The 26,386-nt window shown below is 42.0% G+C and overlaps 1 protein-coding gene across 4 annotated transcripts in view; it reads left to right on the top strand.

Moving 5' to 3' along the window:
- The first annotated feature begins 1,562 nt into the window (after positions 1–1,562).
- LOC135492898 (oxysterol-binding protein-related protein 8-like) overlaps positions 1,563–26,386 on the top strand; it is an 80,647-nt gene continuing 55,823 nt past the window's right edge. For 3 of the 4 annotated variants that reach the window (XM_064779606.1, XM_064779602.1, XM_064779601.1), the window contains exon 1: positions 1,563–2,309. In XM_064779606.1, the coding sequence (XP_064635676.1) occupies positions 2,198–2,309 (112 nt within the window). In that variant the 5' untranslated portion in view covers positions 1,563–2,197. Of the gene's footprint in view, positions 2,310–5,795; positions 5,916–26,386 lie in introns of those variants that run through there. The other variant, XM_064779607.1, reaches the window with a different exon arrangement.

Raw genomic sequence — 26,386 nt, 5'->3', positions numbered from 1 at the left:
TGTGAGTGGAATTGTTAGGTGGTCAATGTATTTTAAAACATTTTATTGTGGTAAAGTGACCCGAATGGGTTAAGGTGCAGCTAATTGTCAAACAAGCTAATTATCATCTTCGATAACATCTTCATTATTTGTCTTCTACTCATCCATCATCCTTGATTTAATCAAACTCACATATCTGATCATAGTCATTGGGGGATACACTACCATCCTTCATTTAACTGGCAAATTTTGAGTCTCTGGCCGTGTCCGAGTGAGATCACTTCTGAGCAAAGCAATTAGGAAAATGAGTTTCAGTATTCTCTTCTTTGCATTCGCTCATTGACATTTCATTGCATGTCGGTACCATGGGAGGAAACACTACATAAACTTATTGCATGTCGGTACCATGGGAGGAAACACTACATAAACTTATTGCATGTTGGTGCCATGGGAGGAAACACTACATAAACTTATTGCATGTCTGTGCCATTGGAGGAAACACTACATAAACTTATTGCATGTCGGTACCATTGGAGGAAACACTACATAAACTTATTGCATGTCGGTACCATGGGAGGAAACACTACATAAACTTATTGCATGTCGGTACCATGGGAGGAAATACTACATAAACTTATTGCATGTCGGTACCATGGGAGGAAACACTACATAAACTTATTGCATGTCGGTACCATGGGAGGAAACACTACATAAACTTATCGAACCCAATGAGAATTAGAACGTGTACTTTACTTGTTTGTGTTGCTAATAATAGTACAGTGCTACGACTAATTACCAATTAGTGAGTTTGCTAAAGAGTTAGCCAGTCATGATGTATTTATCCGTCATCTCTGTGAGAGCATTGGATGCTGGTAATAGTGTGTAGCCGACTCCGGCGAGAGTTGATGCGGTACAACATTTCAACTGTATTGGATATAGTGGGGACTTGATGCTGCTGTATGGATAACGTAGCTTGTACTGCAGGTTGCAAAGCTTTGAATCATTCATCTCACTTCTTGTTACTTTTCTAAGATCGAGCAGTGTGGTAAATCAGACACTGCCGTTTTCCGTTGTTTTCAGTGAGGCCGTGTGGTTTTCCTTACGCTGGTCGCCTATTAAGTTATTGATCTGAGAAACCTTGGAACTTGACAGCATCATTTAGTCAATCAATCAGTTATCAAATATAGGAATTTAACTGACATTCTATTTATTCTGATAATTCCACCTTTCCAGGTGTTGTATTAGAATGACGTCAGAGCGTGATAAACAGGCATATGACAAATTAACTTAAAAAGCTAAGACCATTGAGAGTATGACATGATATTCTGTGTTCATCTCAAATCCCTTTGCCCAAGGACTTGAATGTGTTCTGAGCAAATGCTATGGTTCATTGGTGGATTTGATACATTTCTTGTTTTCATTCACATTAGCATTATCTCTACGGATGAGGCTGCTGGATGATGATGCTAACAATACTCACACAGGATTAGACTTTACAACGTTAGCGCTCCTTGTGAATGATCAATATCGTCCGTCATCTGGAGCAACAGTATATTCTGCGAGAATACGAGACTGGGCTCATAACTTGTGCGGTTCCTCACCAGTAACGACCGACACATGTTAGGTATTGAAGTTTTTGTACCAAGTTCAAAACTCTTGCATGGAGTCACTGAACGATCAATATTTTGGGGTTTTGATGTTTGGATGTGCTGTGTAGAAGCATCGACTACAGGAGGTGTAGGAAACTGGTCTAGTATATGGATGACACAGGACACTGCTACAGTTGAGGGCTATTCTGAGGATACCTCCTTGATAGCTAGCTTTCATGCAATGGTCCAGGACATTTCTGATAATACAGTTGACTATAAATCTGTGGGATCAAGTTGTTCCATGCAACGGTTGAGGAGCATATCTAAGGATAGATGTGGCTGTAAACTTCCTTGAAAGTGTATTTCGATGCCAAGATTTGGGAGTATATCTGAGGACATGATGCGCGTGGTTGGGGGCATATCGTACGACATGGTACACGTGGTTGGATAACACGATTCAGAGAAAGTTTGTGAAGCATAACCAAGAATACAGCGGCTGTAGTACTGTTTCATGCAACGGTGCGGAACGTTCCTGAGGATACTTGAGGCTGGATAAGTCAATTACATGCAACATTTGATTGAGAGGCTGATTCAACGACATGTTACGTGCGGTCAGATAACACAAATCCATGCAGCGTTTGAGGTGCCTCGCCGAGGATACACATGGATGTAAACCTCCTCAGATCTCTAAATCCCAACGGAAGGACATGAAGCTTTTCTTCAGGAACAACACATCACCTGGTAAGCTTCTTTATATCGGACTGGTTTTCCAGAAGTGGTCTCAAGACCTTTCATATCGAGGCACCAGTCCAGGGATTGGGGCAATGGATGCAAGCCTCGGCTCCTTATTTGAGAGGATCATTGGAAATTGTCAACAAATAAAGTAGAAAAACTTTGGCACATTTTTCCTTGAGGTACCCCTCTTTCCTAGACATGTGTCAATTCATCCCAGACTAATGCTTGAGCACTGACACTGAAGTGCCAGGTCTTTGCATTCCAACTTCCCAGCCAGCCTCAGACTCACATCAATTCACCCAATGCAATGAAATGCCAGGTCTTCCCAGCCAGCCTAAGACTCATGTAGATTCACCCCAGACAAATGCCTGGGCTCTGACACTGAGACGTCTTTTCATTCCACTTTACCTGACCCAGCCGCTAAATGAAAAGACCACCTATTTGATAACTGTTGATGCTTCTGTAAGCTTGTCTGCTTGTAGGTAAATTGAGGGTTATCTCTTGTCTTGATGTACATCATGAAGGGTCTTCAGGTTAGTAGGAATGGTTTAGCTTTAACTTGGGAAGTTGACTTTCTACCTCTAAGATGACAGCACATTTCCATTAGATTTTTACAGCAGATTTGGCTAATAAAGACAACAACTGCTATTGGATATTGGTTGTCAGAATGGTGTAATGCATATTGTCTGAGCTGCTCTGGCTCAGGCTATAAACAGCTAAGGAATGGTCTACAGTTTACAGACAAACTCAACAATATATGTTGGAAGTAAATGTCCTTTTGAATGTGTGTTTTCCATGAGAAGCTTCAGCACTTAGGTAAAAACATAAAATGTCGGCATTCGTGTACAGGTTATACATTCTGTAGTAAGAATACTCCAAGTATACTGTCTCAACAGGTGAGCCCAGAGTCCTCGCTGGTATAAGTTGTTCATTTCCTATATCGCTGCAGGAGGAAGCCATTCTTTATCATTAGTATGACATGTCCCCAACAGTCATTCTACTCAAACAAAAAGTCTCTTTTTCACCATTGTGTTTTAATTTTTGCATCAACAGTAAATCAATTTCAACATGCCTCTGACTTCTGAAATCAATCATTTGATCTCTCTCTTATTGCATGACTCCCATGGTTTTCTATCGTGACATCCCCTGTGTCATACAAATACTTAGAGAATGCTGCTGTGTGCCGTTAATCAATGGGAATTTTTATACACATTGTTAGCAATGGATATGAAAAGAGATGACGAATCGTTATTTCATTGCCAGACTCCTGCCGTCTTCTATCATAATACCCCGTGTCGCCCTTCCTGTGTGAGCTGGTCAGGAAACATGCCATGTCAGTTTCTATTTAATACTCCACTGGCAAAGTTTCAGTAATAGAATCAATGACAGGGATTAATCATCATATATTTTACCATTGGCTATCAATGAATCTATGACGGAAAGTTTAGCCTGTGCCTAGAATATCTACTGTGTGTTTTAGTCAAGCTAATTGCTTCTCTAAATGTTTGATAAAAGTTGCTGTGATGCCAAGGAAATCATCACCGCCATCTGACGAGATGACATGGAACTGAATCCATTGCAACGGATGTTCCATTAGCAAGACTAGGCGATATTCAAATCAATATTTCAGAGTGAGATGTGTGGTGAGTGTAATTTCTTGAAGATGGCTCTGCTGTTTAGCTCGTTTCCGTATCAGATCTTTGTCACGTTGTGGTGGTTATCCTTTCACACATCGTAAGCTTCAGCATCTTAAAGTATGAGAAGATTCAGGACTATTTAGTAAGACATACCAGTAATCACTTCATGAGAATCCTCCAAGGGGATAACCCGTGAGGCAGCGAGAGTCATTTAGGCCGTGGATACAGTGACTGGTCATGAAAGGCAAGGACAATGTGATTTTGGTTGGTCATAGCCTATTCCTGGTTATAAATTATACAGGCGCATAAGAAATTTCTCACACAACAACAAAAATCACATGATGTCTACCACTGATCTCAAAAATCCTAGTGGCATTAAGGTCGACAAATGACACCTCACGACATGCAATTAAATATGGTCATTACAAACAGCAAATAACAAGCTGTATCAACTCTGGGTATCGAAATATGACAATACATTGTCCCAATGTCGTGTTTGCACTGGTTACTATAACCTACAGTTTCATTGGTCAGTGTCTGAATGGTAATCGACTCTAGTTGCTGGTTGGTAACATTATCAGTTTTATGGAGGGGACTCTTGTCGATTGTTCAGGTGGACTTTGTGTATAAGAGCGGACTGCGGGAATGGAGTAAAATTAGTCAAAAAAAGTCCGCTCTTGGATTCAAAGACCACCTGACCAATCAAAAAGAGTCCCCTCCATAAAACTGATAACGTTACCAACCAGCAACTAGAGTCGATTACCATTCAGACACTGACCAATGAAACTGTAGGTCATAGTAACCAGTGCAAACACGACATTGGGACAATGTATTGTCATATTTCCATACCCAGAGTTGATACAGCTTGTTATTTGCTGTTTGTAATGACCATATTTAATTGCATGTCGTGATGGTATCATTTGTCGACCTTTGTCCGTTCACCCTGGTCCATCAACCACTCAACCAGGTTTTGGCAGACTTTTCCACACAACCCTCGTGGTGTTTAGTGTGACATCCAATACCTACAGTATGGCATTAATTCCATAAACCTCTCAACTATCCATGATCCCTTTCCCACATGAGATGCACTTCCCATGTTACTGGTGTAAATACCCTAAGATTGTCAATCCACCACCCTCAACACTGTCACCTTTTCATGCTAGTAGAAACATGTTACTCGCATTAAGGCTTGTTGACACGATGTGACTTCTGATGTTCAAAGAAACACGTCGCAATTTAGAATCGCTGCCATCTATCTGTTCATTAGCTTTATTGCTTACTCAGCAGCAACATCAATCCTGAGACTGTGTGTTGCAGTGATAAGTCTGGGAACTGGGATTAGGGAGATGTGTTTTATCGGTGTGTCGTCTGCAGTTAGCAATGTTTTGTTTTTATACAAAATTGCCTCCTGCTCTTAACTTGTATTACACAAACTAAGTTGGTGCAGCACTTTTCTCAACTTGCCAAGTGCTTTTACTAAGAAACTCTTTCACTGTAAAACACAGATAGATGCAGGCAACCATTCTGATTGCCACAGCACATCTTCATCAGGGTCAAGAGTTGTTATCAACTTAAAAACCGATCTGTTTGTTCACCAATTATCAATGTATCATGTCGTTACTTTGAAACTCCTCTGATGCACATCTCTTAAGATTGTGTACGTTGCCATAGTGAGCATCATATCTGTATCAGCTGAGTTTCCTCACACACCTGAACGACGAGATTCTGGTATCGTCAGAATCATGATCGCATCGTCAGGGAATACTCGAGCTGCTGTATGATTCATCGATGGATAAAACAGAGAAGAAAGAAGTTAGGCAACATGCCGATATGATGAACAAACTCGGGGCATATTCTGATTGTGGTAGAGTCATTCAAGGCTTGGATATAATGGGTTCTAACGGCAAGGATTCGTCTCCAAAGGATTATACAATCATTGTGCCTTACTATCGGAGGCCTTCTTACATGTGTGCTGGTGAGTGGGTTTATGTATATCTAATCATAATGTTGTCACCTAAATGCCTCTCCAATGTCAATCTAATTAATTTGCAATTTGAAAAGCTGCTTAAGTGCTGAAAGTTCAAACCTTTTGTCATGCTTGGCGTCTTCATCAGATAACTTCTTTTGTGTAAAGGAAACTCATCCAATATTTGCTAATGATATCCAAATTTCAATTAGATGTGATTTAGAGAATAGAAAAGCTTATGTTATAAAACCTTTACAAAACACTTGGTGGTTTTAGTTACTAAAAAGGATTGTGGTGTCCGTTGGAGGTATATTCTCCACTGTAATGTTGTGTTGATGAGCTGAGACCACAGGCAACAACACAAGAATGATATGAGAGATGATTTTATCATGACGGCAATGAAGACGATGACATGATGATAATGATGATGATGATGATGAGAAAACCTTGAGTGAATCTTTTTTTCCATTGATCTTTGATAGGAAACTAGCGAGCATTCTACAAAGATAGATACCCTCAGAGCAATTCTCAAAGCACACCTTTACTTTGAGCTGGTGGTAGATAATGTGCACTATTTCTCATGTTTGTAAATGTTCTAGACTATTCTGTTCGGATGAGACAGCCTGCGCTGCTGGGCATGTAATGTCTTGATCTGTTTACTCTAGGTTTATAGCAATTTCATCAAGTACTCAGAGTATGTCAGCCATCTGTTAATCAAAATCAAATTCCAAAGTATTGATTGAGAGTTTATCTCTACAGCAAGAAAGCAAGCCATTTCATCATGTTAATACAGTTTCTTAGGCCAGACTAGATATTGTTATCAACTTTTCCCTCTGATGAATTAGCGGAGAAAGAAGCTTCCTAAAAACCTATTTCCTTTCTCCTTGCACATGCCAGTGGTTATACCCTGCTCATTTACATGCACTAACACATCCCAGTGGTTATACCCTGCTCATTTACATGCACTAACACATGCCAGTGGTTATACCCTGCTCATTTACATGCACTAACACATCCCAGTGGTTATACCCTGCTCATTTACATGCACTAACACATCCCAGTGGTTATACCCTGCTCATTTACATGCACTAACACATGCCAGTGGTTATACCCTGCTCATTTACATGCACTAACACATCCCAGTGGTTATACCCTGCTCATTTACATGCACTAACACATCCCAGTGGTTATACCCTGCTCATTTACATGCACTAACACATCCCAGTGGTTATACCCTGCTCATTTACATGCACTAACACATCCCAGTGGTTATACCCTGCTCATTTACATGCACTAACACATCCCAGTGGTTATACCCTGCTCATTTACATGCACTAACACATCCCAGTGGTTATACCCTGCTCATTTACATGCACTAACACAAGTCTCGTTTCATCACTGCAGCCCTCGGCATCCATCAACCAAAAACTGCTTTGATAAAGTGAAGACTGAAGTGGTTAAAAGATGAGGACTGTCCATGTAAAAGGCCAATTAAGGAATCATACTTTAATCCATACTAATTCTATGTTGATAAGCAGGTGTTCTAACTGAGACATATCATGAACCATGATGCACCTTATCAACAGTCTGTTGTTTCTCCCTTGACATTAACCTTGTTTATGTCTCCCAATAAATTAGTTAATCTAATATACCTTATAGGTTGTCTGGAGAGTAACTCAATCAACATGTTCCATGTCCATACAAGTAATGTCACAGTGTCTAGTTTGGAAAGCTGTGGGGAGATTGGCCAACACTGAAGTTGTAACTCAATCAACATCCAACAGCCTAAAGCTTTTTAGTGTCTACTGTCTGGTTTTATAAAAGAAAGGTTGCGTGTTTCGATTAGAAACCAATAAACTTTGGCTCTTAACTTTGTTTGTTGACAAGGCACTACTCCAGAATCTCAGATCTATACAGCTAAGTAGAGCGGTCTGTTGAACCCTGTCTCCTGGCTTTAGCAAGCTGAGAATTCAACCTATATAGTATAAGGGGGGTATGAATAAAGACACGCAAGTGTGGTTTGGATGAAGCAGCAACAACAGCCTTATGGAAACATGTGAGGATACCCCTGAGGCTGCCTTTGTATCTTCCAATGAGCAATTCCTGGTGATAACTACCTCTGACTTGAATTGGCACACAGCAGGAAGAATGGTAAACATGTCCAAATAACAAGCCAAGTGTGAGCCTCCCTCTGGTGACGCCTGAAGCTCTTGGCAGAGTCATGGTATGCCCTGATTTTCATCTATTCATTAGCACTCGGGTCCACAAACGTCTGGTCTCTATCAATATGCTCAATGGAAAGGCCAATCTTCCAAATGGAAATGCTGTCAAACTCAACCAATATCAAACTTGTACCCATGGCTTTGTGACATATGGATTAGCCGGCTACAAATCTGGTAAGACTGTTTCCTACATAATCAGTTTTCTAGTGTCCTGTAGGTAAAGCTAACGCACGTCACTCGCAGTCCGTATTTGCATCTGAAACCACTATGATCAAAGTCTTCTATTGGTGGCATGGAAGATGGATCACACTCATATTGGTTACTACAGCATATCACAAAAACAATGCAGACTGCTTTCCCCGATGACAGTATGAGAGTTGCGACACACCATTAGTTCACAGGAGTTGTTGTATGATTGGCACTTCAGATCATTGCTGAGGATAAAACATGACATCTGTAATTTGAAGTTTCAACAATAGATACTTTCAAAAATTAAAAAAAACACTCTTTAAGGTTCGATAAATCCGATGTTGCTGACTGCTGGTTTTGAAACTGATAAGTAGTTGTTTTGCAACTCTGTCAGAATTATCAATATACCGTTTGTTGTTAAATTGTTGTTCCAAGAAGCTGCCTCCAAGACACCTATTCGATGGTTAAACATGGCAGCAGTATCAAACCACAGTAACTGGTTCCATCATGTCGTACACAAGACCAACTCGTAATCAGCCATTCTGTATTCCATCCAACAAAAGAGTTGACATGAAATAGCTATTATCCAGCGACCAGACAAATGGATTTTAAATCACCATCTGGCCAGGACTTGTCATGTTACTCACAAGGAGCAATTGGCTGAAGTTTAGGTTGTGGTTTGGGTAATTAGCCTTCCATTTCTTTGAACTCGACAGCAACCTTATGTTTTCTTGTTGGTAAGGTAGACTTTAAAGCATCATTTTGGCATAGCTTGTCATGTTATGAGGCAGAAGGAGCACTTTACTGATATAATGAATATTGACAATAATATATAAGACTGGCTTATAGATGATCTTTTTTTTAAATGTCAGCAAGGAACCTTTGTTTACTTGGCTGATGGTCAAGAAAGACATTTTGTTGAAGTGGGAACTGTCTGTCGTTTCGCAGTAGTACTTCAAAGAAGGGGGCAACCAACGCAGCCTACCATCATGGTAGAAACAATAGCGTGTAGCTGCTGTCGAGCCTCTCATTGGAAGACTACAACCTCTCTGGTAATTCAAGTTGGTCAAGGTGTATGCTGCTGATCACAAGTCATTCTCTTCAAATAAGCAACACGCGTATATTTTACCGTTGGTGCTTGAAGGGGTTAAGATTGAGAGATTGAGTTAGTGACACCATACGGTTTATATCCCCTTGCTGTACGTCACAGTGCACAAACCCTTATTACATGTGGCGGATTAAGATATGTCTTCTCTTCAACATCTGTGATTTACCATTCTCATCAAAATGTATTGGTATTGTGAGGTATTCATCCACTTTAAGCTGATCACCTGAGATACTCAATGTGTCTCCAAGTCACCAGTGTAATTGTTCCGCATCGCTTCGTTCAGAAAACAGCACCGAGGGCAAGAGGAAAGAATGCCCTCACTCGCAGTGATGACATTTTTTCCTGATCATGAAGAAATTGCAATCATCGCTTTCTTTTGAGAGATCAGTGTGGATCTTGTCGTGATTGGATGATCACTCTGGTGGAATTGGAGCAGTCTTGGGCAAGGTCTCTCATGGTCTCTCATGGGCAAGGGTTGAAGAGTGTCTAGTGTTAGGGGTGGTTCTCGGTGCCATACACAGAATCCTGGCCAAAGGACATGATCATGTTGGAGTTTATATCTTCCCTTTCTTTCTTTTGAGAGATCAGTGAAGAGTGTAGATCTTGTGGGGATTGGACGATCACTCAGGTGGAGTTGGACTTTGGAGATTACCACCAAAGCTTTGGTGGGGTATGATGGAGCAGTTTTGGGTGTAGTGTTTCTCGTGGTCACATAAGCAGCAGCCCGGCCAATGACATAATCTTGTTGGAGTAGGAATCTTTCCTTTCATTTGAGAGATCAGTGTAGATCTTATCACGAATGGATGATCACTCTGGTGGAATTGGAGATAACCACCAAAGCTCTGCTGGGGTATGGAGCAGTCTTGAGCAAGGTCCCTGAATCTTATGGTTGCAGAGTGTCTACTTGGTATTAATGGTGACAGTCTCGATCAAATCTTCAGCTCTCCTGAATCTGTTTCAGTGACCTTAGCCAAGGCCCTGTAATCCACATGTATTGGGATGTTTCCATCTTTTTTGGCTTCAGTGACCAAACTTGAACCCCATGGGTAAACAGCAGGCTCAACAATCTAAGCTTCTTTCATTCAACTCCATGGTGTGTTTCCGGAGTGGCTCATAGTGAACGACTGGGATTACGGCTTTGTCCTCTTGGGTTGGGAGTCTTTGACCGTCTTGACATTGTGGACAACTGCGTTAGTACCAGAAGGCACATCTGAACAGATATCAGCAAATTTACCATTCAGCTTACGAACACTTAAAGAGAGGAAAGGTTCCATATTCTAATGCTGCAATATACGTTTATAGCTGTCCTGGGACTAATTTCCATAATAGCCTTAATATATAAAGATGTTCGTATTCCCCTGTGCAGCATTAGCCCAGACTCCTAGTTTGATGTCATGGCAACATTGTTTTCATTCAGTTGAAATTCTCATGCAAATGATGCATCAAACTGTTGTGATGTTGTTGCTTCTTTATTGTGGCATGTACATTGTCTGCCTTCACCAGTAAAAATGCAATTAACAATCAGTTCTTTGTATGACCAATCCATTTTCACGAAGGTTTAATATAATAACCCCCAATACACACCCTGGAGAATCAATTCCCAACTCACCCAACAGTGGTGCCTGGAAGAGGCCTGGGGAAATATGTGCATCACAAGGAAAACAGTCAGAAGGTGTGCTCATTCATTGATGAATTTAAAATCAGTCAATGAATGCTTTACAACTTCTTCAGCATCTACCTGAAGAACTCTGGTGCAGCCCTCTCCCAGTTTGTCTCCCAGTCTCGACAGTCAAGAGGCGTGCGAGAATCTGCTCAATATGAGTGTGGAGCTGGAGACCAGACTCCAGCTCATCGGCTTCAGACCTGCTCCCTAATGAAGAATAGAGAGGAATATTGGCCAAAGGACACCACCCAGACCACAAAGCTCTGGGGCTCTGTGGCTTCAGACCTGCTCCCTAATGAAGAATAGAGAGGAATACTGGCCAAAGGATAACACCCTGACCACAAAGCTCTGGGGCTCTGTGGCTTCAGACCTGCTCCCTAATGAAGAATAGAGAGGAATACTGGCCAAAGGACACCACCCAGACCACAAAGCTCTGGGGCTCTGTGGCTTCAGACCTGCTCCCTAATGAAGAATAGAGAGGAATACTGGCCAAAGGATAACACCCTGACCACAAAGCTCTGGGACTCTGTGGCTTCAGACCTGCTCCCTAATGAAGAATAGAGAGGAATACTGGCCAAAGGATAACACCCTGACCACAAAGCTCTGGGGCTCTGTGGCTTCAGACCTGCTCCCTAATGAAGAATAGAGAGGAATACTGGCCAAAGGACACCACCCAGACCACAAAGCTCTAGGGCTCAGTGGCTTCAGACCTGCTCCATAATGAAGAATGCAGAGGAATATTGGCCAAAGGACACCACCCTGACCACAAAGCTCTAGGGCTCTGTGGCTTCAGACCTGCTCCATAATGAAGAATGCAGAGGAATATTGGCCAAAGGACACCACCCTAACCACAAACTCTGGGGCTCAGTGGTGGAAAACCCTCGGACAGCTGATTTGGTTTACATTCTATCTGCACATCTTGTTGAGAAACCACTTTACTGAGATGTGATAATAAGCACGTTTTACTGCTGTTAAAATAACATACTCATTACCTGGTCAATTCCCATGTGAGCCTATCCCATTTCTACGAGAGTCTCCCAGTTCAACCAACATGTAACATGATGTTGCAAAATAACTTGTTATTCATATTCCATAAATTGCCTTCATTAATGAACACAACTTGATCACGCTACTGAGAGGAATTAATCTTCATGACAATCTGTATGACAGAAAAAATATTATCCTTGACATGCTGGTTTTCAAATTGGCAAGCTGTTTGGAAACCTATTATCTGGTCAAATTTTGATGAATTAACACATTAAATCATAAAAAAGGCATTGTTGCTAGTTTTAACATCTGGAATGTAAGAGTGACTCAACGATCCTGTCAGCTTTTCTTGTAAAAAGCAGCTTTTGAACAATGGTCATTTTGAAGTTTTCACAGTTCCCAGCATTTTGAGACAACTTTTGTCTTTGGCCGTTAACAGAGGATGATATATACAGTCATCACAGCGTATCCCCAGTATGAATGGTGTAATTCTGGACCCATCAAGGTTGGCCCGTATCTCTCATTCACAACCATTTTATGGCATTCTCTGCAGTCTTAGAAATATTCGACTTGAAAGTGATAACGGCCGAGGACTATCTATACTATCACTTCCACTGTGCTATTTCCTTGCTGATGACAATGGTCCTGAGCTAACACTGGCTTGATTGAACACATGAACCAAATGAGGCAACTCTCCCTGCCCTTGCAAGCTTCAAGTAATCTCTGGGGTTGACAACTTGTGCGCTAAAAGCCAATTAAGCAACTGCTTGTTTTGTGAGTTAAAAGCTTTATGGAAAGAGGATAGACGAGGTGGATGTCTTTCCAGTGATTGACTAATTTGATGGGTGCTATGCTGTTGAGCTCTTGCAGTGTTTACATGAGTCTTTACTGTGTTGTCTGGTTATGACCAAACCTAAGTGGCATATCTTGTCCACATTTGAGGCTTCACTCTTGAGTATTGGTGCTGTTGAGCTCTTGCAGTGTTTACATGAGTCTTTACTGTGTTGTCTGGTTATGACCAAACCAAAGTGGCATATCTTGGCCACATTTGAGGCTTCACTCTTGAGTATTGGTGCTGTTGAGCTCTTGCAGTGTTTACATGAGTCTTTACTGTGTTGTCTGGTTATGACCAAACCTAAGTGGCATATCTTGTCCACATTTGAGGCTTCACTCTTGAGTATTGGTGCTGTTGCCATGTGACATCTGATGTGATGATTCTTCTTCTCTTTGGACAGTCTAGTTTCTACCGTCTGTGGTGAAGGAGGGTACCGGAAGTCTGTCGCCTCCACTTGCCTGGCTTATACATGTTATCAGTTTGTTATCAACCATTGTTCACTAAATCAATGTCTTTATGAGAGAGTAATCATTTAATTCATTGAGCTCTTCTCACTCCCTTCTTGGTCTGTGATTACGAAGTAGAGGAAAGGTCACTGTTCCAAATAATATGCTTCAGTTTTGCTTCTTCATTTGTGTTCAAGTTTGCAGTGTTGGTTAATCTTGGTCACATGTTGTAGCTGCTATTGCCTGTCTTATCAGATCAGTGAGTACCAACTCAGCCATATGACAATCTATCCTCTAAAAACCTGTGAACCTCCAGCCTCACAGAATAACACAAAGAAGTGATCCCTGAAGACCAAATGAGGTTCAGTGAATTCTCAACTAACGATGAAAGGGAACCTTATATTACCAGTGACAGAGGCAAGAGATTCAGTACAGTGCCATGTAGGTAGAGTCAATGGGGTGGAGTCTGTCCTCGTTAATGGGCTTAATCAAGAAAACATTTATTTTTTTTAATTTTCAAAAAATTTTAATTTCGGAATTTCCCAAAATATAAAAAACGAATTTTCAAAAAAATTGTCTAGATTCCAAATACTTTCAAATTCTCAAAAGTGTCCAAAATTCGAATTTTCCTTCTAAGATTTTCATATTTCAAAATTTCCCAATATGTAAAAAAACGATTCAAAAAGGTTTTTTCTAGATTTAAAAAATTTTCAAATTTCGAAATTTCAAAAGATGCCAAAAATCCGAATTTTCCAAAAAAAACTTTCTATTCAAAATTTTTCAAATATCTTTTTCTAATAGCCTTCTTCAAACAAGAATACAAATTCATTACTTAATCCTCATCTATTCTTTGCCTTTCTGGATATTCTAGATGAGTTAAACGCATCGAAATGTCACAGTACACCAAAATATGGCGGAAAGCTATGGAACAGAAACTCTCCCTTAGCACGGGCGGTATGTACTACTCAACGTCTCAAGTCTCTATTCATCTACTAAATTATCCTTGTTTCTTCACTTTCTCAAGCTTTCTTCTAAATTTACAACTGGAATTGTTGCTTGGATTTCCAAAAGCTTCTCATCTATGATTACACCAAAATCATTGCTTGGCTTTCTGAATTTTCTCCTCTTCTAAAATTGATTTGTGGGTTTCTTAAACCTTACTTCTTCAAGTCATCTTTTGTATCAAACTTGAACACTTTGAAAATCATCATCTTTTTTTCGCCATTTTTTATATGAATCATGACACTAATGATTGCCAAATACCTATCAAATAACTTAATTACTAGGAATGAGGAGATCGTCCAATCAAGTCATGTTTTCACAGTTCATTTATGTGGGCTTGACATAACTAGGATCCAAGCTTAGTAAGTATGCAGTAAGGATGCTCCCCAGAAGAGCGCTGTTCATTACGTACGCAACTAGCACTGCCATCTTTCAGAAACGTTGTTGACCACTCTTTGTTTATAGTTCCGTTAAGACCGGTTAATGCTGTGTGATCTTCACAGCCGTTAGCTGAGGAAACATCCACCAAGAGGTAGACCAATCAACAGTCAGCACATGTCTCTTGAAGAGGTGACCTTTCATGCTAATTGAGTACTGTTAAAGTGACTTTTGAGATGAGTGTCTTCATTTAAGCTGACGATAGATGTGTTCATAACTATCACTGCATCCAACTGGAATTCTCACACTTGTATTTCAATTCTTTGTCATCAGGTTTGTCATTCTTCTGCTTTCAGGTAAGTTGTGACTCCCTTACAGGCTAGCTGGGAAGGTAGGACAACTTCATCTTCACTTCTTACACTGATGTTAAGTGTCTATGTAAGCTGAGTCAATAAGGAAGACACAAAGCCTTTTCTATACAATTATTTTGTTGATGTTTTATTGTGATGGTTTGATCATCAAGATACATACTGATTTCCATGATATTGACGGCTAGCAGTGGCTTTCAGCTGTGGTTCTGTGGATAATGAAAAGATGGCCCTGCAGTAGAGTTGTTGGCTCTTCATGGCTGTTAGATTTCACCCTGACAGTTTGAATTCTTACTGAAATAGAATAGTAAACAACTCTATTGGCGATATCAACAGGATCAAGCTGCTTCAACCAATGATGATGTATTCATTCTAATAGACTTGATGATGCCAACACTGCATCTTCCTGTGATGCCAGCTCAGTCTTTGGGGTTTGGTGCTCTTCAGTCTGCTCTGGTTTTGTCCTTGTTTCTCTAACTCAAGTGTTTAAGCAGCTTCCTGAATTATGAGATCAATAGAGAGAGTTGGCTATCCTATTTCCGTGATGAACAGAGAGATTCGATGATCCCGCCTCCTTGATCAAGATGGTTAAGTGTTGCGTCATAAGGAAAATGTTTTGACATCATAGATTAGCGCATATTTTGATTCCATCTGGCTCCTCATAGTCCGGAAGAGACTTGCTGTATCTCGTAAGTGTCAATCTCTTCAATTTCTCACTACGAGTATAAGCAAACCTTTGAAAGTGTCCCACTGTGAGTTTCTCATGCATTGGCTGTTACAAACCTGAGTGTAGCAAATACATTCTTTTAATTTGGCAGTAATCTTAAGTGTAGCTTTGGTGCTCTCAACTGCTCAGCATGCATGCAGCGCAGTATGAAGTAGGCCTACTGTGCATAGCCAAGGCTACACACACATGATAGTCGCACGTTTAGTTAATAACTTAGATGCCTGCTCGCATGTTAAGTCATAGTTAAATGCCGCACAAATCGATAGGCCCTAGGCTATATCCGATGTCATAACCTGCATCGTTCATGAAAGGCGGGGCCATTTGTGGCTCTGATCCTAAGTCCTCAAAGGATTATAAGGCATACATCACTTCAGGAGTATGTTACCCTGTAGGATTGATTAAAAAACCACCCAGTCACTGAAGGTGATGTTGAATCCTTATGTGATGCTGAACATTTCAGGACAGGAACAGAAGAAGAAGAAGAATACAGAGAGAGACCAGCGTTTACAGGAGATCCATGAAAAATTAGGAAGAGGAGTTAGAGGAGGCCAAAAATGAGTAGAAAGGCCAGCAGGTGGACCAGAATATGGAAGTTCACGCAAGCCGAGGGAATGTTCTCCGCCTAAAGGCACTGAAGGGGATGAGTTACAAGGTCGTAAATCAGAGTTGCACTTTAATTTGTTGAGTTGATTCACTGATAATTATTTCTCATACTGGCATGAATAGTTTCAATATTCTGTGATATTGAAAAGACCCCTGTTGGCAACCCTGCATAACTTAATCTGACCTGCCTTGCTCATGCCGCTACATTCTCCCTTTCATCCACTTACATTGTATAAGCATAAACTGTTATTGTTATTGGCAACACAAGCCATCAGATGCTGTTTAACTAAAGCAGATGGCAACACCATCAACTTCATGCATTCACCCATTCGAACTTGAATTGTGCTAATTGTTTATGTTGTATTGGAATGGTAGAGTAATCGTATCATCTTGATTCTGAATGTTTGTCATTTTCTTTTCAGAGGAGCAGCCACCTGAGGAAGCAAAATATGATGTGGGGGAGGAAATGTGGAGGAAAGTCTGAGTAAGGAGGAAGAGAGGAGGATAGGCAGAGATGGAGACCAGCAGCAGCCAATGAAGACAAGAGGAGTTCATGGAGGCTCACAAGTCTGAGTAAGGAGGAAGAGAGGAGGATAGGCAGAGATGGAGACCAGCAGCAGCTAATGAAGACAAGAGGAGTTCATGGAGGCTCACAAGTCTGAGTAAGGAGGAAGAGAGGAGGATAGGCAGAGATGGAGACCAGCAGCAGCTAATGAAGACAAGAGGAGTTCATGGAAGCTCACAAGTCTGAGTAAGGAGGAAGAGAGGAGGATAGGCAGAGATGGAGACCAGCAGCAGCTAATGAAGACAAGAGGAGTTCATGGAGGCTCACAAGTCTGAGTAAGGAGGAAGAGAGGAGGATAGGCAGAGATGGAGACCAGCAGCAGCCAATGAAGACAAGAGGAGTTCATGGAAGCTCACAAGTCTGAGTGAGGAGGAAGAGAGGAGGATAGGCAGAGATGGAGACCAGCAGCAGCTAATGAAGACAAGAGGAGTTCATGGAGGCTCACAAGTCTGAGTGAGGAGGAAGAGAGGAGGATAGGCAGAGATGGAGACCAGCAGCAGCTAATGAAGACAAGAGGAGTTCATGGAAGCTCACAAGTCTGAGTGAGGAGGAAGAGAGGAGGATAGGCAGAGATGGAGACCAGCAGCAGCTAATGAAGACAAGAGGAGTTCATGGAGGCTCACAAGTCTGAGTGAGGAGGAAGAGAGGAGGATAGGCAGAGATGGAGACCAGCAGCAGCTAATGAAGACAAGAGGAGTTCATGGAGGCTCACAAGTCTGAGTGAGGAGGAAGAGAGGAGGATAGGCAGAGATGGAGACCAGCAGCAGCTAATGAAGACAAGAGGAGTTCATGGAGGCTCACAAGTCTGAGTGAGGAGGAAGAGAGGAGGATAGGCAGAGATGGAGACCAGCAGCAGCCAATGAAGACAAGAGGAGTTCATGGAAGCTCACAAGTCTGAGTAAGGAGGAAGAGAGGAGGATAGGCAGAGATGGAGACCAGCAGCAGCTAATGAAGACAAGAGGAGTTCATGGAGGCTCACAAGTCTGAGTAAGGAGGAAGAGAGGAGGATAGGCAGAGATGGAGACCAGCAGCAGCTAATGAAGACAAGAGGAGTTCATGGAGGCTCACAAGTCTGAGTGAGGAGGAAGAGAGGAGGATAGGCAGAGATGGAGACCAGCAGCAGCAAATGAAGACAAGAGGAGTTCATGGAGGCTCACAAGTCTGAGTGAGGAGGAAGAGAGGAGGATAGGCAGAGATGGAGACCAGCAGCAGCTAATGAAGACAAGAGGAGTTCATGGAAGCTCACAAGTCTGAGTAAGGAGGAAGAGAGGAGGATAGGCAGAGATGGAGACCAGCAGCAGCTAATGAAGACAAGAGGAGTTCATGGAGGCTCACAGGTCTGAGTGAGGAGGAAGAGAGGAGGATAGGCAGAGATGGAGACCAGCAGCAGCTAATGAAGACAAGAGGAGTTCATGGAGACTCACAAGTCTGAGTGAGGAGGAAGAGAGGAGGATAGGCAGAGATGGAGACCAGCAGCAGCTAATGAAGACAAGAGGAGTTCATGGAAGCTCACAAGTCTGAGTAAGGAGGAAGAGAGGAGGATAGGCAGAGATGGAGACCAGCATAGCATTGTTTCCACGAGGGCACTTTCTTCTATGAAGAAGCTCCTCATATAGTTTATCGCTTCTGCTGAACCTCAGGGACATTACTGACACTGAAATCATTACACCTGATTATATTTTTCAAATCTGGCTCTGTCAGCTGAATTTAGCACTTCTGTCCAGACATCGCAGTATCCTTGGAGAATTACCCTAACTCTGAGCACTTGTGTTTTGACACTGCTTCCAAGGAGCAACACCTGAGAAGGTGTTACGATATACAGAAGTATGAAGGAGGACTGTTTGTTCTCTTGAGCAGGAGGACTCAAAATTGAGAACAGGGCCGGGTTGTTCAAATAAGTCACTAAACATGCTGTTCCCTTCTACTTGTGGTTATCTCCTTCAGTTAAGCTCATTCTATTAGAGTTAATGGTAAGTTAACGCCCAGTTTGTGACTAACTTGATTTAAGCAACCCAGCCCTGTATGATATTTTGTGACCTTAGCTGTAATTTATTCACAAACCCATTCTACTTTAAACTGGAGGCAAATAGCCAATGCCTGCGCAGATGATCTATAGCATGATGTTCCATTGGATTGATTGTAACTTGACCCTGTAAACACTGATTCACTCTCCCTGCTGGCTAACTTTGATATGGTATTCTGTGGAACATGATATGACTATTATTCCCCGTTGTTTCTAGCACTCATCATATACAGTGCTGTATGACTTCTGGCTAGTTCGATCAACGTTGGCATTGCCTGGTCAAATGATTTTCTCATTTTCGATTTGATGTTTAACTTCGTCTGAACTAAAAGTATGGTGTTAGCTGGATGATTATTTCAGTATTTAACACTGGTGTCTTTTCTCTAAAGATGGAATTCCTTCTTTCGTCAATGACAACTTTGCTATTGGTGAATTAAAAACACTGAACTCGTACAAAGAGGAACAGCAGGTCACCATATTCATTCCTTATTTCCGTTATTTCATCATGTTCGTGCATATGTCATGGGCTTCTTCACTACTTCAAGACATATGTAAGAAAATATAGCGGCAAAGTTGTGTACAGCCTATCATGTGATTTCAAATGGTTTTTTCAAGGAAAATAAAGATACCTTTATCAAAAATGCCTGAGATCTCAAAAGAAAAAGCCAAGTTGCTTCACCAGAGTCTGTCAAAAAGTGGTGTGAAGTTGACATGTTTCCGGTCCTGTATTGGTGAGTGAATTATGTTGTTGCCTTGTAAATTTGTTGTCTCCTTCGAAAGAGCCCTTCACATTCCTTGTGTGACAATCGCAGGTTACCCGGGTTTCTGACAAAATCCTGCAATATTTAACAGAGACTTGACGTCTGCTTTGTCTGAGTTTCTGCATTCCAAACTGAGTGCATAGCACTGTTGAAGTCATTGTAAGGTCTGTGTGTTTGATTGGATTGGCAAATAGAATAACTTTTGGATGAAAAGTGAATGAAAAGTCTACTAGTACAGGCTTGAGGTTTATTCCAAAGAACGAAGTCAAAGATCACTTCGATGGTCAACGAGAAGTACAAGAACATTGAGTTCAATTAAAGAGGAGAAGATGGAGAGATAACAGCACTCTGGCTGGTATCAGTAAACTCTCAAGGGAATTTCACATTTTCTGTTCTTCTTGTTGCTTATCACCAGGAAAGTAGTGACATTGGTTCATACAAGGGTCCTCTTCCTCAATGGATCACAAGCAGATTGGCTCACACTCTCATAGTTATCATGGTTCATACAAGGGTCCTCTTCCTCAATGGATCACAAGCAGATTGGCTCACACTCTCATAGTTATCATGGTTCATACAAGGGTCCTCTTCCTCAATGGACCACAAGCAGATTGGCTCACACTCTCATAGTTATCATGGTTCATACATGGGTCCTCTTCCTCAATGGACCACAAGCAGATTGGCTCACACTCTCATAGTTATCATGGTTCATACATGGGTCCTCTTCCTCAATGGACCACAAGCAGATTGGCTCACACTCTCATAGTTATCATGGTTCATGCATGGGTCCTCTTCCTCAATGGATCACAAGCAGATTGGCTCACACTCTCATAGTTATCATGGTTCATGCATGGGTCCTCTTCCTCAATGGACCACAAGCAGATTGGCTCACACTCTCATAGTTATCATGGTTCATGCATGGGTCCTCTTCCTCAATGGATCACAAGCAGATTGGCTCACACTCTCATAGTTATCATGGTTCATACAAGGGTCCTCTTCCTCAATGGATCACAAGCAGATTGGCTCACACTCTCATAGTTATCATGGTTCATACATGGGTCCTCTTCCTCAATGGACCACAAGCAGATTGGCTCACACTCTCATAGTTATCATGGTTCATGCATGGGTCCTCTTCCTCAATGGACCACAAGCAGATTGGCTCACACTCTCATAGTTATCATGGTTCATACATGGGTCCTCTTCCTCAATGGACCACAAGCAGATTGGCTCACACTCTCATAGTTATCATGGTTCATACATGGGTCCTCTTCCTCAATGGACCACAAGCAGATTGGCTCACACTCTCATAGTTATCATGGTTCATACATGGGTCCTCTTCCTCAATGGATCACAAGCAGATTGGCTCACACTCTCATAGTTATCATGGTTCATGCATGGGTCCTCTTCCTCAATGGACCACAAGCAGATTGGCTCACACTCTCATAGTTATCATGGTTCATACATGGGTCCTCTTCCTCAATGGATCACAAGCAGATTGGCTCACACTCTCATAGTTATCATGGTTCATACATGGGTCCTCTTCCTCAATGGATCACAAGCAGATTGGCTCACACTCTCATAGTTATCATGGTTCATACATGGGTCCTCTTCCTCAATGGACCACAAGCAGATTGGCTCACACTCTCATAGTTATCATGGTTCATACATGGGTCCTCTTCCTCAATGGATCACAAGCAGATTGGCTCACACTCTCATAGTTATCATGGTTCATACATGGGTCCTCTTCCTCAATGGACCACAAGCAGATTGGCTCACACTCTCATAGTTATCATGGTTCATGCATGGGTCCTCTTCCTCAATGGATCACAAGCAGATTGGCTCACACTCTCATAGTTATCATGGTTCATGCATGGGTCCTCTTCCTCAATGGATCACAAGCAGATTGGCTCACACTCTCATAGTTATCATGGTTCATACATGGGTCCTCTTCCTCAATGGATCACAAGCAGATTGGCTCACACTCTCATAGTTATCATGGTTCATACATGGGTCCTCTTCCTCAATGGACCACAAGCAGATTGGCTCACACTCTCATAGTTATCATGGTTCATACATGGGTCCTCTTCCTCAATGGACCACAAGCAGATTGGCTCACATTCTCATAGTTATCATGGTTCATGCATGGGTCCTCTTCCTCAATGGATCACAAGCAGATTGGCTCACACTCTCATAGTTATCATGGTTCATACAAGGGTCCTCTTCCTCAATAGATCACAAGCAGATTGGCTCACACTCTCATAGTTATCATGGTTCATACATGGGTCCTCTTCCTCAATGGATCACAAGCAGATTGGCTCACACTCTCATAGTTATCATGGTTCATACATGGGTCCTCTTCCTCAATGGACCACAAGCAGATTGGCTCACACTCTCATAGTTATCATGGTTCATACAAGGGTCCTCTTCCTCAATGGATCACAAGCAGATTGGCTCACACTCTCATAGTTATCATGGTTCATACATGGGTCCTCTTCCTCAATGGACCACAAGCAGATTGGCTCACACTCTCATAGTTATCATGGTTCATGCATGGGTCCTCTTCCTCAATGGATCACAAGCAGATTGGCTCACACTCTCATAGTTATCATGGTTCATACATGGGTCCTCTTCCTCAATGGACCACAAGCAGATTGGCTCACATTCTCATAGTTATCATGGTTCATGCATGGGTCCTCTTCCTCAATGGATCACAAGCAGATTGTCTCACACTCTCATAGTTATCATGGTTCATACAAGGGTCCTCTTCCTCAATGGATCACAAGCAGATTGGCTCACACTCTCATAGTTATCATGGTTCATACAAGGGTCCTCTTCCTCAATGGATCACAAGCAGATTGGCTCACACTCTCATAGTTATCATGGTTCATACATGGGTCCTCTTCCTCAATGGATCACAAGCAGATTGGCTCACACTCTCATAGTTATCATGGTTCATACATGGGTCCTCTTCCTCAATGGACCACAGGCAGATTGGCTCACACTCTCATAGTTATCATGGTTCATACAAGGGTCCTCTTCCTCAATGGATCACAAGCAGATTGGCTCACACTTTCATAGTTATCATGGTTCATACAAGGGTCCTCTTCCTCAACGGATCACAAGCAGATTGGCTCACACTCTCATAGTTATCATGGTTCATACATGGGTCCTCTTCCTCAATGGATCACAAGCAGATTGGCTCACACTCTCATAGTTATCATGGTTCATACATGGGTCCTCTTCCTCAATGGATCACAAGCAGATTGGCTCACACTCTCATAGTTATCATGGTTCATGCATGGGTCCTCTTCCTCAATGGATCACAAGCAGATTGGCTCACACTCTCATAGTTATCATGGTTCATACATGGGTCCTCTTCCTCAATGGACCACAAGCAGATTGGCTCACACTCTCATAGTTATCATGGTTCATGCATGGGTCCTCTTCCTCAATGGATCACAAGCAGATTGGCTCACACTCTCATAGTTATCATGGTTCATGCATGGGTCCTCTTCCTCAATGGATCACAAGCAGATTGGCTCACACTCTCATAGTTATCATGGTTCATACATGGGTCCTCTTCCTCAATGGATCACAAGCAGATTGGCTCACACTCTCATAGTTATCATGGTTCATACATGGGTCCTCTTCCTCAATGGACCACAAGCAGATTGGCTCACACTCTCATAGTTATCATGGTTCATACATGGGTCCTCTTCCTCAATGGACCACAAGCAGATTGGCTCACATTCTCATAGTTATCATGGTTCATGCATGGGTCCTCTTCCTCAATGGATCACAAGCAGATTGGCTCACACTCTCATAGTTATCATGGTTCATACAAGGGTCCTCTTCCTCAATAGATCACAAGCAGATTGGCTCACACTCTCATAGTTATCATGGTTCATACATGGGTCCTCTTCCTCAATGGATCACAAGCAGATTGGCTCACACTCTCATAGTTATCATGGTTCATACATGGGTCCTCTTCCTCAATGGACCACAAGCAGATTGGCTCACACTCTCATAGTTATCATGGTTCATACAAGGGTCCTCTTCCTCAATGGATCACAAGCAGATTGGCTCACACTCTCATAGTTATCATGGTTCATACATGGGTCCTCTTCCTCAATGGACCACAAGCAGATTGGCTCACACTCTCATAGTTATCATGGTTCATGCATGGGTCCTCTTCCTCAATGGATCACAAGCAGATTGGCTCACACTCTCATAGTTATCATGGTTCATACATGGGTCCTCTTCCTCAATGGACCACAAGCAGATTGGCTCACATTCTCATAGTTATCATGGTTCATGCATGGGTCCTCTTCCTCAATGGATCACAAGCAGATTGTCTCACACTCTCATAGTTATCATGGTTCATACAAGGGTCCTCTTCCTCAATGGATCACAAGCAGATTGGCTCACACTCTCATAGTTATCATGGTTCATACAAGGGTCCTCTTCCTCAATGGATCACAAGCAGATTGGCTCACACTCTCATAGTTATCATGGTTCATACATGGGTCCTCTTCCTCAATGGATCACAAGCAGATTGGCTCACACTCTCATAGTTATCATGGTTCATACATGGGTCCTCTTCCTCAATGGACCACAGGCAGATTGGCTCACACTCTCATAGTTATCATGGTTCATACAAGGGTCCTCTTCCTCAATGGATCACAAGCAGATTGGCTCACACTTTCATAGTTATCATGGTTCATACAAGGGTCCTCTTCCTCAACGGATCACAAGCAGATTGGCTCACACTCTCATAGTTATCATGGTTCATACATGGGTCCTCTTCCTCAATGGATCACAAGCAGATTGGCTCACACTCTCATAGTTATCATGGTTCATACATGGGTCCTCTTCCTCAATGGATCACAAGCAGATTGGCTCACACTCTCATAGTTATCATGGTTCATGCATGGGTCCTCTTCCTCAATGGATCACAAGCAGATTGGCTCACACTCTCATAGTTATCATGGTTCATGCATGGGTCCTCTTCCTCAATGGATCACAAGCAGATTGGCTCACACTCTCATAGTTATCATGGTTCATGCATGGGTCCTCTTCCTCAATGGATCACAAGCAGATTGGCTCACACTCTCATAGTTATCATGGTTCATGCATGGGTCCTCTTCCTCAATGGATCACAAGCAGATTGGCTCACACTCTCATAGTTATCATGGTTCATGCATGGGTCCTCTTCCTCAATGGATCACAAGCAGATTGGCTCACACTCTCATAGTTATCATGGTTCATACATGGGTCCTCTTCCTCAATGGACCACAAGCAGATTGGCTCACACTCTCATATTTATCATGGTTCATACATGGGTCCTCTTCCTCAATAGATCACAAGCAGACTCATCTTGACTAATCACAGTTAGTTCTCCATATAGCCCCAGGTGAACTCATGGTCCATGGGCCATTTCAACTGATATCTGTGTCCATATGTGCCAGCTCTATGAAATCTAATCATGCCCAGGGCCCCTTGAGTTAACCACTCAAATCTCTTGGCAATATCTGATGTCAAAACCAGGTGACTTCATTACTGATCCAATCAGGGATCAAATCCTGTGTGAAGTTCATTGATTGTAAATGCATCAGCCTGAATATAACCTTCATAGAGAAATGTCACGGTAATATGACTCCAGGTCACCTGAGGTCTCTGGCTGGTAAGGGCAATGTGATTGGATGGACTCCACGAGGTGTTTGATTTTAATGGTGAAACACCATTATGCATGAAACTACCAGCTATTTTAGAATTTCCCAACAAGTGTCAAGACTTCTACTCACAACTCAACATTCTAAAATGTATTCACTGTGGCATTTCATTGGAAACACCCCAAATCATGACAGTCAATCTCATACATGAATGGCCTTTCAACATCACTTGACACTGTCAAATGATAGTCAGAAGTGGGTGATCGTAGAATCCATTTAGAATCAATGTCAATCAAATGTCACCACTGATTTTAGGTGACAAGTTGATCTGCGGAAGTGATGTTCATTCAGCCGTGACATTCTAACATGAATATCATCGTATATGATTGGGTTATACCTTGCTACGGACAATTTCTACCAGTGACTCCATCTATCTTCAGCCAGTAATCCCAATTTAAAACAAAAAGATACTTGCAAGAAGAAGCACAAGCTCAGGTTAGACCAAGGACAAAATATAATCCAATTATATGTATGTCAATATGTCATGGCTAAATTGAACATCAATCCCTTCGGCAAGGAAGAATCGCTCACAGGATATTTATGTTTATAATTTGAATTGGGGATATGCTTGGATGACCGACTCCATTTAGTATGAGCTACACCCAATAGAAATGAGGCGTACCTCTGCTAGGGTTGGCTGATTGCCTCCATAAAATCAATAAAGATTAGTGATATGCAATCGGTGATGTTCCGCCGGTTTATTGATTTCTGTGATGTATGGATGAAAAATGACTTGCTTCCTCAGCCAGACAGTATGATGTATACGTTGGTCCTTGGAATTGATTTTATCACCGGGAAATTGGAGAGCACTGTCAAACTATAGCAATGTGAATTTATGGTTGTTTTTCCAAAATGAGGACAGCTCTGTGTCCTA

This window comes from Lineus longissimus, chromosome 8 (assembly GCF_910592395.1).
Source record: "Lineus longissimus chromosome 8, tnLinLong1.2, whole genome shotgun sequence".
Lineage (NCBI taxonomy): Eukaryota > Metazoa > Nemertea > Pilidiophora > Heteronemertea > Lineidae > Lineus > Lineus longissimus.
The sequence above is the reverse complement of the archived record's forward strand: the minus strand, read 5'-3'. Positions and strand labels throughout refer to the sequence as shown.